Raw genomic sequence first — 13514 nt, 5'->3', positions numbered from 1 at the left:
TCCATGCCCCTTTCTCCCTTCCTTCACCCAATTTCAGCACTTAGCCAATCACCTGTGTTTCTGAACAGGGGAACCATTGCAAAGCTAGCATAGCCAAGTTGCTTACTATGCAGGAAACTGGAATCTAAGGGCCAGACTTTGCATATTCCTCATATTCCTCAATACCATGCTTATTCAAAAATATTATATCCTAATAAGGATATTAGGAATAGTTTCTTCTCTGAAATGGCTGTCAGATGTTGGAACAGGCTGCCAAGGGAAGTGGTTTACTCACTACCCTTGGAAATGAAGGAATGTAGATGTGACTCTTGGAAATGCTGTTTAGTGGTGAATATGATGGTGTTAATAACCACCTCCAAGATCGTTGAAGCCAGGTTAATAACTGGCTTCAATGATCTTGGAGGTCTTTTCCAACTGTAGAGGTTCTGTGATTCTGTGTATATTCTGTTTACTCAATAGTAGGGCTCTCTATTATATGCACTAATTAAGTTTGTGTTAATGTGCTCACGGAGTTGCCACAGTACCTCCGCATAGTAAAATAATTGAAAAACTCAGACTATTTCAAGGTGAAACCAGCATTTTGTGCTTGTGTTTTTGTTTTCTAGCATAAAGCTGGTGCTTTTTGTTTTATATACATGGCATCTGGAAGTCTGGTGCAGGCAAGTCCTCTAGCAGAAAAAGAATGGATCCAGACAGAGTATTTAATGAAAAGCTAAGATAGATTTGAGCTTTGTGCTGGCCAGGAGGTTTCATTGCATAAGAGCTGAAAAACTTCAGTAGTTTCAAGAGTTCCAAGCTGTTGGATTGTTCATGGAGTGAAATCCAAATGTTGTAACTATACAAAGGAAGCTACTCAAAATGTAGCTTAACAAGACAATCTCTATAGCAACTTGTACCGAAAATACTTCTTTATTAAAGGGTGGCATGTGTGAGATCAATAGAAAACACTTCTTCATCTCCTGGGACCTTTGCTGTGTTTTCAGAGGTGATATTTGAATATACATGAAAGCTGAATACTTTACTTTTGAGAGTACAGGGACATTCAATAAATTACAGACTCAAACTGCACTTACCTCACTTTTGTAATAACTCCTCAAACTAGGAAATACATTTTCCTTATCTATTTCATATTTTTTCATTTAGAAGAGTCTTCCTTATGACTATTATACTTAGGACTCTGGGAATCAGTTTTATTGCGCTGCTCTGCAGAAATGCAAGGAAGTCTAATTTCATATGCCTCTGAACCAAGAGGGGACAGACAGAGCACTTGCTCATCTTGTATATCTGAATTGGACATTTTTCTATCTGAAATTTTTTTTTTTTTATGCACCTGTCCACAGCATAGAACATTTGGTGCTCTATTTTACATGGGGTCCCTGGATGCTGTTTGCTGCAAATAGGGCACGGTAGTTTGTGAGGAGGACCTGAGAGGGCAGATTTGGATAGAGAGAGAGAGACTATTTTATTATTTTGGATTAAGCCTTAAGCAAAGGAAGCACAGAATATTTCAGTACCAGTTCCTCTTTTTAGATGAGTATTGGGCTCTCATCTTCAGCCTCACCTCCTGCCTGCAGAGGCCACACCGCCTTTGCATCAGTTCCCTACCAAAGCCAGGGGGCTCAGCTGTGGGCGTGCCGATGCACACGAAGTACCTGTTGGACAGGGGTGTCCTCTCCACACATCTGATCTGGATGGTGCTGAGCTCCTGCACGCTGCCGGGGCGGCTGCCGCTGACGGCGGTGTTGGGGATGCGGTATGTCTTCTTGTGCCTCCGCGAGCAGCACGTGCTGGTCACGCCTTGCTGCGACGACAGAGAGGGGCTGTGGCTCGGGGGCCTGTTCACTGTAGAAACCTCCATACAGCTCTCTTCGTAGACTTGCTCATCCACAAACTCGTGGTTCTAGCCCAGAGGAATCCAGCAAAGGGACAAAGGCACACAGAAAGATAATTGAAGCGCACATATTAATCATGATTGTTTAACGGCTTAAATTGACACAACTGAATAAACTGGGAAAGTTAGCTCGTTCTTGATTATAGTGTTTAGCCCATATTAGTCTGGGCTGAATACCAATACAAACGTAAACACTGGAACAAAATTAACAAGAAAATGTTAACCCAAATTATTTTGCAAAATACCGTGTGGTTGTAATGTAGTTTGCATTATAAATATCTGTACAATCTTTGAAGTGCCACAAAATAGAGGATTATGTTTATTAATAAATTGCAAGTGGTGCTTATATAAACACTCTAAATGCCAGTTGAAAATAAATAAGATTTATTATATTTAACTATAATATAATAAAATTCATAAATATTTTCCAGATAAGTTTATAGGACTTCCTTTTGAATTACATCTCAGAAATCAGGATCCAAAACATTTTATGAGGTGTGCATCTATCTAAAAGAAAGAAACATTTAAACAAACAGAAATTTTGATTAGAGGAGATGAGATAATTATTTAAAAGTATCCAAAAAGTTCCTAATTACTGTAGATGGATGTATGAAAAGCAGTTTAGAGGACTGAGCATTTTAGACAAATGAAGTCCTCTTTATTCAGGCAGTCTTTGCTTGGTCCCTGGAAAGACAGTAATTACATAGGGTGGTCGCAAAGATGAATCCAAATCCATTCAAATAACCAGTTTACATTAATTAATCAAGTAATTTGGGAGTATTTCACACCCATCCACAATTCCCACATTTTCTGTGTGTGCAAAAGAGTGTGAAATAGTGATGTTGCTTATGGTGGCAAGGGAGGGGAGGAGATGCAGGGGAGTGGGAGAAGTTTTTATACTTATTTAAAACTAAGCAGAGATTGAAATATGTTTGCATGCAGTTTGAGAAAGCCTCTTTTTTCAAGAAAACTCTGTCCATTTACTGCTGGAGTTAGTCTGTGTATCCCAACAATGTTTTAGAGGAATTTTTTATGGAGCATTTTCTGGATTGTTTTACACTCTACTCAGTCTCACACCAATTGTGTCAGACTGTTGCATTTTTGCGTATTAGAATGAGGTAAATTACTTTCCCCCTAAAAAATTTTGTACTAATTGGAAAGGTGCTGATGTTTTCCAGAATTGCCATATGGGGCCAATATAAAATATGTGAACCAAGTGAAGACAGTAACAACTCTGGCCAAGTGTTTGTGACAAAAGGCAAACATCTTTATAGGCATAACATTTTTATTTCCATTTTTTCTGTTCTTCACTCAGACAAGTTTCTGTGAATTACGAGGTGTTGAAGAATGTAAATTTCAAGTGACAAGGAAAAAAGAATTTGCTTGACTTTTATAAGGCATATGTCAGTCACAATCAAGATTTTGAACATGATCGCACAGTAGGCATAAAATTCAGAGAGAAAAATAACCTAATTGCTCTTGTGAGATTACATTCAGCGGCTTGCAATATGTTTGCCAAGAACTCTGTTATTTGTCTGATTAAAAGTAATTTTGTGCTTCCTAAAACCTTTATGGAGCAATGATTAAAGAGTTTTACTGACTGAACTTTTAATATAGAGTTGAAACATTTTGAAATGCTATAATGGCACAAGCTAATTGATTTAATTATACTTATTAACTAACTGTTCCTAAATTAGCTAAAAGTTATTTGTAAAATATATTTTTTAGTGCAATTAGTTTCATTATTAATGCAATCTTCTCAGAATTCCATCACATTGCCCACTCTGCATTTCTGAGGGTGGGTGAGATCTTATCCTATTGACTTTTCAGTGACAGAAAAGAGAAAACATGCCTTTTCTCAGTATCATGATGGTTACACCAAAAAGGATGGTGAGAGCCTTAAGAAGACACACCACCCATCCTGTTCTACAATGAACCAGAAACTTGCCAGATTCCAAATGCTGAGGGCCCAGAATATCAAGTTCCCACTAAAATTTTAGGAATGTATCATCTCCAGAACACAGCTTGGAACTGCTGCATATATTTTTTTTGTGTTAATATATCATAGGAACTCAGGTTGAGTAGCAGAACCCAACAGAAGGAAAGAAAAATGTAGATTCAAGAAACAAGATAATACTTGCTTATAGACTTCATTTTTTTTAAGAGAAAAAAAAATGGTGTACAGACTCCACCATTATGATTAGAGGAAAGGTGAAACTTTGGGAGGTGAATTCAGCTCCTACCAAACGTGTAGAATTTTTTTTTCCATGATTTCTATGAAAGTTTGACAAGACCTGTGGTTATTACTCAGATTTTTAAATATGTTTGCCATATTCTACCATGGAAAAATTTTAAAGGCAAATTGCTATTATCAGGTTCTGGTATAAAATGTCTCAAAAATGTTTCAAAAGGACCCAGCAAGAATCTTAGCAAAAGAAACCACAGTGTGCTCTGAATAGGAAGTAAGATGTTCTGTCCTACAGCACACTTTACAAAATTAATACTTCTAAAGTAAGAATGGAGGAGACATAAGCACAACAAGCATATGGGTGATGTATTACTAACTGACATAACAAAAACTGGGCCCTTTTATTTCAAAGACATGCTGTCAAAAGGAGGACATTAAATTCCACACATATATCAGGTTTTAATTTGTCAAAATTTAGCAATGTTTGATGTGGGAATTTAAGTCTTTGATGTTTGTTTGTTTTTGGGGGTGGTATTTGGTTTTTTTGTTGTGGGTTTTTTTTTTTTTTTTTTTTTTTTTTTTTTTTTTTTGAGATAAAGCTGAAAGACTTTCACAGTGATCTCCATCAAATATAGCAGAAGTTATATCTCTCTCTTATTTATGTGCATTGGGTATAACGCCTTAAAAGAAAATAAAATGCCTTTTCTTCCCAGCTAGCCGCTTTAATACAAAGGCTCATTAATTAGAAGAGAGAACTGGAAACATTAAAAACTAGGCTGGTGTTGCAATTCTCAGGAAAACACAGTTCTCTTTTCTTACCGTAGTTTTTTCCAGGCAGTGAAGCAGGTGGTGGTGCTGTGTTTCAAAGGAAGAGCCAGATTTGCCAACAAAGGCCTGTTCTTCTTCATTGGAGGACTGTTGATACATTAAACTCTGTATTATTCTCAGTTTTGAACAAGAGGGTTCTTGTCCAAATATTTGATGAGAACTAATCTGTATTGTACATGGCAGGATAACTGCAACGCTTCGTCTACAAAGTATACCAAAAATTATTTTGCACCTTAATTGCTTTTGCTTTTTTTTTAAACCAAACTATTTTCTTTCCTTCCCTTGCACCTCCTTTTAAATGTTTTCATTTTAGATCTTTTATGCATGGATAAAATAGTACCATTTACAAGTGTAATCAACACAAAAGCTTTGAATGTTGGATCAACACATGTTTAAAATTTTAATCAATTCAAGTTACAGTAAAATATTTGTTCTTCCTGAGAATGTGCCTCTTTGAAGAAAACTAAAAATAGCTGTCCTCCCAGGATCATTTCATAGCACTAAAGAATTTTTGGCATTGCTGCTTACACAAAAATTCATGTCAGTGATCCCAATCTACTGGGTTTAGAAAGCGTATAGCAAATGTTACTGACATGGAATGAAGAATTAAGTAGAAAGCATCCACTGTTTATTAATTGCTTTCAAAATTATTCACTAGAAAGCAAAAAACTAAATAGGGGAGGAAGTGGGATAATAGAAAAGAATACAATTCAGCCATGGGATATTTGAAATCTGCATGGTAATTAAGCTATTTGGGGTCTTTTTGATTCAAATATTTGAGTTCTTTCAAGCAGAAGAGGAAACAAGGGCTCTGACTGCTCATCTCTTGTGCTAGACAGGACAGATAGACAGCCACTTCCTCCACTTCTGGCTATAGGTTTAAGTATCCGGCTGTTTAACATGTATTGAACAAAAGGGCACAGAGGAATAAAAGCCTTCCTGTATTCCTCAGGGAATAGCCTAAATGCCAGAAAATGGCAGGGATTAAAAACCACTCTGTCTGCAGTCTTTCTCAGCTGGGTACAGCTTTGAGCAGCCAAGGGGCTGTCTCCCAGAAGTGTGGGTCACTGTGGATCCCAGTCCCAGCTGCTGGTCCTGACTTCTGTGGCAGGAGTGAGCAGGGAATTTACTTCAGATAACATTAGATTAAAATGCATTTGAGGTAACCACCAAGATTCTCCTTAAACCCAAGTAGGTGCTTCGAGGGAACACTTCACTCTGCAACACCCCTCTTTGCAAACAGTATTCAAGAGCTGCCCTTTCCTTTACTGATGATAGAACCTGGTTTTGTCACCCATGTTCTACCCGTTTAAAGCCAAGTGAGATAAATCCAACCCACCTCCTAAGAGGCAAATGCTCTGTACTTTCCTTCATGAGTTCTTCTACAGGATCTAACTCCAGAAATATGGGTTACATTGAATCCAGCATTTCTATCTGGACATTTCCCTCATCTCTTAATACCCCACTGTCGATTCTCACAACTTCCTTTAACAGTAGTAATTGTCCAGTTTATCCTTTCTTAATCTACCTCTAAAGATAACATTGCCCAAAGCCCCAAGGTGACTCACCCTGGTGATAAGTGGAATAAACTATTGCTGGGCTGTCATTAAGTGGTTACTCCTGAGGTGGAGGGAACACAAACATTACCTGCTGCAGCTGGTTACTCAGCAAGCCATTTCGTTTGCTCTGCATGTAGGCATTAGCGCTCCCACTCTTTGCCGCGCGGATCCGAGCGAGCCTGGCTTTCTGTGAAAACAGACAAAATGAAGAGTGCCATTTGTACTCACAGCCATTACCCTGTTTGTCTAAAACTGCTAATTGGAATCAGCTGCCTATGAATACCAATCTCGCAGTGACTGACAGACTGCATTGTATCCGTCCTCCAGGTGGAGCAAATCACAAGTGTCTTCCCGTTTAAAATGCATTTGGTAGAAGTTTTTATTTGTTTGCATGTACCAGCTACTAAAAACAATGACTTTGGAGAAGGGATTAGACAGATCAGTAAGAAGTGCAGCCTTTTTTGTTTTTGCTTTGCTGCAACTGCTCCTCCTTATGTCTTCTGGGGCAGAAACATGGACATCCATTTCAGTTGCTTTTGCAGTGAAAATCTCTTTAAAGGGAAATAAACAGTTCAGAAAAAATGTAATATTGCGACACCTAGGAGTGGGTTTCTCAGAGTCTTCTGGGTTTTTGGAGTACCAAAATGTAATAGTGCTTTTTTGCTGTCTCCCAGCTGAGTTCCTGAATATTTGCCAGACTATTTTAGAATAACAGAATGGTTTGGGTTGGAAGGGGCCTTAAAGGTCATCAGTTGCAAACCCCCACCATGGGCAGAGGTGCCACGCACTACATCAGGTTGCTCAGGGCCCCATCCAGCCTGGCCTCTAACACTTACAGGGCTGGGGCATCCACAACTTCTCTGGAAACCTGTTTCTGTGCCTCACCACCCCCTTAATAAAGAATCTCTTTCCAACATCTAATAAAAACCTGCCCTCTTTCAATTCAAAAACATTGCACCTTGTCGTGTCACTATCTGCCTGTATAAGAAGTCTCTCTTCCTCCTTTCTATAAGTCCCTTTTAGGTACTGGAAGGCTGCTCTAAAGTCTCCCTGGAGACACCTCTTCTCCAGGTTGAACAATGCCAGCTCTCATCCTGTCTTCATAGGAGAGATGCTCCAGCCCTTGGATTATCTCTGTGACCCTCCTCTGGACCTGCTCTAACAGGTCCGTGTCTTTCTTGTGCTGAGAACTCCAGAGCTGGATGCAGCACTCCAGGAGGGCTCTCACCAGGGCAGAGGAGAGTGGGAGAACCACCTCCCTTGCCCTCCTGGCCATGCTGCTTTTGATGCAGCCCAGGATGGGGTTGGCTTTCTGGGCTGTGAGTGCACAGTGCTGGCTCATCTTCTGCTTTTTATCCATGAGGACTCCCAGGCTCTTCTCCACAGGACTGCTCTCAATCACCTCCTCTGCCAGCCTGTACTCATGTGTGGAATGGTCCTGACCCAGGTGGAAGCACTTTGCACTTGAATTTTTTGATTTTTCATGAAGTTCTCGTGGGTCTCCTTCTCAAGTTTGTCCAGGTCCCTGTGGATGGCAGCTCTTCCTTCTGTTGTGTCAACTGCATTGCTTACCGTTGTGTCATCTGCAAATTTGCTGAGGCTCACCTGATCTCACTGCTGGTGTCATTGATGAGCATATTGAAGGGCACCCGTCCCAAGACAAAGCCCTGAAAGACACCAAGCCTCACCAGCCTCCACCTACCTCTTCATGTCTGTCAGTAGAACCAGACTTGATACTTATCATATTTGTTCATAACCTGTTCACAAGCTGATTTTTCAGAGACTGCAGTTATCAATTGCTGAGAGAAATTTGTGATTTCTCAGGTGAGCCATATTGCTTGTGAAGGTGACTTTCATCCAGAGTAGGAGGAGGCTCATGAGTCACAGACATTTTGCATCCACTGAGTTTTGAACAACAGATAGAACACAGAATTAAGGGAAAGCATGAAGAACGGACTCTCTCAACCATTAATGTGGAAAACAGAAGCTTTTATGGGATTACTAGGATGGCATCCTGGTTCTGTATTTTTTGCTTCTTGTTACATGTATAAGATGGAATCTGGGCTTATCTTCATGGTTAGATTTCTGATTCTGAAAGCCAAATGCCTAGCAGCATCTGGAATGAAATGGCTGATGAAGAACAGAAGGAGATAGAGTAAAGCACCTGAAAATCCAACTTTGATATAGCAGTAGGGATTTTCATACCCTATATTTAATTTGTGGACAATTTCAAAAAATAGAGAGAGTATTTTCCCCCCTTCCCCAAATTTCTGTGACATTAAATGTCAGTATGTGCTTAGAGAGGGATGCAGCCCAGTCACTGCAGCCACCAGATCTTTCTGGCATTATGATTAATAATTCACTGACTTAGAGGAATGGCTCAACACCACATTTCTTTGCACTCACAGCCTCAAACTTAAAGATCTTCTTAAAAGCAAGCCAAGAAATTTATGACAGCTAACAGCTAACATGGCTGAAATCTGGCTTATGCTATGTCATGCATTTGTTATCACTTAATTATTCTGAAAGAAAATAAAGTAATGCTCTACGTGTGGGCATCCTTGAGCCAAAAAGCTCACATGAGATGCTACTGATTGATTTTGTGATCTATTGCCCATTTTAAGATAACACATTTGTTTATTGACTTTCTTGGTGACCATAGCTTTTCCATCAATGCAGTTAATGCATCTTATTTTAGTGGTAACGAGAAAACATCCCCAACGACCTGGCCTGGGGTCCCCAGGAGCAACCAGTGTGGGGAACTGTTAGAGCTCCCACCCTCCTGGCTCACTTGGGCTTTAGGTGGAACACCCAGGGCCACCAGCACAGTAGGGGGCTCAGTCCTCAGGAAACTGGTTCTTTTCTAGATGGTGCTCCCGTGATGCAACCAAAACATGCTGGGTTGAAGGGTGGAGGAAGGAGTTTTACCTGCACCACAGAATAGTCACGGGCTGGGCAAAGTGCACTTGGTTATGTTCATAAATAAATAAAAGTTTAGTCTCAGGAGCTCGAGATGCTTTGGAAATGCCTTTAGAGGAGTCCCATAAATAAGTGATTTCAGTCACAAATATTTTAGCTGTGGTACTTTTCAGTCTGCTCTTTATACAGGGAGATTAATTAGATTTAATGAACAGACATTTAACATACATTAGTTCTGCTTTTCCTTTTAGCATGCATATTCATTTTCTCTTTAGTGATTGAAGTAATAATTATGGTACAGCATCGCTTAATAAAGAAATATGAAAAACATAACAGTCCATCAGACTATCTTAATATATCAATGCCAGGACACATATAATATGAAGGCTGTACTTTCTATGTGAAGATTTAAAATTGCTTTGCAAGTATGAATTTATTGCGTCTTAGAAAGCTTTTGTGAGCTAGAAAGTAATAGCTTACATCTTTCCAGCTGAGACTCATTCAGATGGCCTGAATTTATATCATTTACCAAAGAGAAGACAGTAAATCTGAGAGGAAGAGAGGAAGCAGATATTGTGGCCTCCATGTTTATACTCCAGCTTAGAGAAAATACTGCAGAAACTGAAAGTGTTTACAAATCTGATAAAGTGATAAGATTTATTTTCAGTGCTTCTGCCTGATTTATATATGAGCCTGGAGGATGAGCAGTCTAGTGAATTCTCACATTTCCTATCAAGGCATAATTAAAAGCTCATGTCATCCACAGGATTTTAAGGGCTGTGTGCTGGGGATAGAACTCCCATGAAAGGCATCAAAATTATGTGATAACATCAGGAAAACTGGTTACAGAAGTGCTGCATTGTCCTTTAGTCTGCATTTTCTGTAATGTATAACAGAATGGGAGTGACAACTGCCTCTTTCAACCACTTCAAAGCCCTTCCTCATCCTCCTCTTTCACAAAATATCTAGGGGGAAAAAAAAAAGAAAGAATGAAGTTCTCATGAAGTAGATGATATCTTTGCTATGAAGATTTCTGGAGTATGAAACTTTGATTTTGGTAATTTTTACACGGTCTAGCACTAAAAAAAGGTAGATGAAATACAGTTCTTTTGCATATTTTAATGAAATTCAACACCAATAATCTCATCTCCATTCTTCCTAAGAAGTTGATGACCAGCTCTAATTTTTGCCACATCCCTTGTATTTGCACTGAACTTCTCTTTGAAATGCATGCCTTTCTTTTTTCTAGCTTCAAATTTTACAACATAGAGTTGGATCCTTGTCTAGGGCTGCATTCATAGAAACCTCACAAGGGGAATTAACTGTTATTCAACAACAGTTAGCTCTGACAGTTTTAGAAATATAAGCATTCATTTTCACAAGGTTTTAAGTAGAGCTAAATGGAGCACTTTGGGGTATTTACAACATCCAGCTTTTGACACTCAGATGCCCTCAGCTGTCCAGCTATTTTAAGAGAATGATTTCATCAGGAAGGTTTTAGGACAGGACTTATGGTGGTACTGGGAATAATTTCTGGCAAAATTCTCTTCAACTTGCTATGCAAGAAGCCAGGGTAGCCCAGGTAATTTAGTACTTAACTCCTGTTGGCTCTTGCTGCTCTCCAGATTACATAATTGTTTTACTATGAAAACTCAAAAGTTAATAATTACTTACCTTTTAGTTATTATTGTTCAATAATTTTGTACATTTAAAATATTAACATTCCTTCCCAGTCATTGTGTGTGCACAGCCTTTGGTCAGGACAGAGCTGGTTTTCTTCACAGGAGCTGGTATGGGGCTATGTTTTGGATTTGTGCTGAAAACAGTGTTTGCAATTCAGGGATGTTTAGGATACTGCTGCACAGTGCTTGCACAGAGCCAAGGCCTTGTCTGCTCCTCCAAGTGTCACTTTTTCCTTTCTGATTTTCATCCCATCCTTCTGGGGAGGAGAGAGGGAGTGGGCAGCAGGGTGGGCTTTATCTGCCTGTCTGTGCTCAGCCACAACACTGGCTCCTGGAACAAGGGTGAATATTGTCCAAAATATCAGTTACCTTTCTGTTTATATAAGTTTTTTTGTTTGGTGTTTCGTAAATCCTCCCTGTGTGTTTGTTTTCAAACGAAAAATCAGCCTACATTTCGTGCTCTGATTGTCTAATTTTCAGTAATTGCAAATGATTGATTTCATATTAGCTGGCAATAATTTGCATGACATCAATATGTAACAGAGAAGAAAATGCTGTTTACTTTGCACATTAATGGACATGGAATTAAATAAGGTTCATACATTTCTTGAGTGGTGCCTTGCTTTCACAACCTATTTAAATTATTGTTCAATAAACACAGATTCTACATGCTTCTTTTTGCTAAACTCAAAAACCCCAGATAAGTTACTGTTAGTTATACTTCTGCAATACTCCTGATATTAATAACTTGTCTCATATAAAGAAGTTAAAATGGCTAGCAGGGTTTCCTACTGCAAACACAGTTCTAGACTTCCAGATGCTGTTAAGCAGTTGTTGCAGTTTATCCTAGAGCTATTTATAATTAGCTAGTAACTGATTATTCATAACTTGACAGATAAATGCATCATATACAATTAATAAATGACAAAGCCAAGCCAATCTTCAGGATATATTTTGCTTTGTGAAGGTAGAAGGCCATACTTGCATGAAAGACTCAGGTTGAATTTTATGCCTAAAGTAAAATTTTGGAGCTGATGATGGTTCTTTGGCTGTTCTGTTGAGGCATCAGGCAAAGTCACTCTAGGCAGAAAGTGCTTGGGCAACTAATATTAAGGCTCTTTTGTTCCTCAGGTAATGAACAGCACTGGGCAGATGTACCTGCGCTCAGGCACTTGTTGGCCGAGAGGACACAAGGCTCCTGCCTCCCAAAGGCATGCATGGAAAAGGCACAAGCAAGGGATACTTCATCTGGGATATGAAGGACTTTATAACCATGATTGGTGCTGCTGGGAGTGGACCTTTGGGTGCAAGCTGCCATGGAGTGGCCAGACACCCATTCCATGAGGGAAGCTGTGCCTCCTCCTGTCTCTTCCCTGGGCTGGTAGTCATCCCAGCGAACGTGACACTGTGAGTGTCCTGCCAAACCTTAGCCCTTGCTACCTTTCACATACAGAACAGAAAATTATATCCAACCCTGCCTAAGCCTTCCTTGTTCATTTCCTTTCTTGTTCCCTTCCCTTCCCTTCCCTTCCCTTCCCTTCCCTTCCCTTCCCTTCCCTTCCCTTCCCTTCCCTTCCCTTCCCTTCCCTTCCCTTCCCTTCCCTTCCCTTCCCTTCCCTTCCCTTCCCTTCCCTTCCCTTCCCTTCCCTTCCCTTCCCTTCCCTTCCCTTCCCTTCCCTTCCCTTCCCTTCCCTTCCCTTCCCTTCCCTTCCCTTCCCTTCCCTTCCCTTCCCTTCCCTTCCCTTCCCTTCCCTTCCCTTCCCTTCCCTTCCCTTCCCTTCCCTTCCCTTCCCTTCCCTTCCCTTCCCTTCCCTTCCCTTCCCTTCCCTTCCCTTCCCTTCCCTTCCCTTCCCTTCCCTTCCCTTCCCTTCCCTTCCCTTCCCTTCCCTTCCCTTCCCTTCCCTTCCCTTCCCTTCCCTTCCCTTCCCTTCCCTTCCCTTCCCTTCCCTTCCCTTCCCTTCCCTTCCCTTCCCTTCCCTTCCCTTCCCTTCCCTTCCCTTCCCTTCCCTTCCCTTCCCTTCCCTTCCCTTCCCTTCCCTTCCCTTCCCTTCCCTTCCCTTCCCTTCCCTTCCCCTCCTTTCCTTGCCTTTATACAAGACAAGACAACTGTCATTAACTTTGCCCAAAGTTAATGGGCAACCAAAATAACAACCTCTTGAAGTTGTCTCTAGCTGAGAAAATCTCCACAAATAGCATTTTTCAAAACTGTCTCAGTACTGATAAAACTGCTTGGGAAGAAGGCGCTGTAAGACTCCAGGGCATAATTAGTTATGCCCTGAATTTCAGTGTCTAGTTTGGATTATTTATTCATCCATTTCTTGTCAGGATAGGCCGGATCCTTGGACATTACTATCTGATAGAAAACAATGGTTTGATGAGCACAGATGATTTTTCCTTTCTTTCCCCCCACCCCCCTTTTGTTTTTGTTTATATTGATTGCAAGGGGT

The 13514-nt window shown here is 40.3% G+C and overlaps 1 protein-coding gene across 1 annotated transcript in view; it reads right to left on the bottom strand.

The window, feature by feature from the left end:
• Nucleotides 1-13514, bottom strand: part of KCND2 (potassium voltage-gated channel subfamily D member 2) — a 266094-nt gene that overhangs the window by 3380 nt on the left and 249200 nt on the right. The window contains exons 4-6 of the mRNA XM_059847166.1: nucleotides 6555-6653; nucleotides 4899-4994; nucleotides 1653-1900 (exon numbers count right to left, since the gene is read on the bottom strand). Of these exons, the coding sequence (XP_059703149.1) occupies nucleotides 1653-1900; nucleotides 4899-4994; nucleotides 6555-6653 (443 nt within the window). The remainder of the gene's footprint in view (nucleotides 1-1652; nucleotides 1901-4898; nucleotides 4995-6554; nucleotides 6654-13514) is intronic.

The sequence above is a fragment of the Haemorhous mexicanus genome, chromosome 5 (assembly GCF_027477595.1).
Source record: "Haemorhous mexicanus isolate bHaeMex1 chromosome 5, bHaeMex1.pri, whole genome shotgun sequence".
NCBI classification, from domain to species: domain Eukaryota; kingdom Metazoa; phylum Chordata; class Aves; order Passeriformes; family Fringillidae; genus Haemorhous; species Haemorhous mexicanus.
This window is presented reverse-complemented; position numbering and strand designations above follow the sequence as displayed.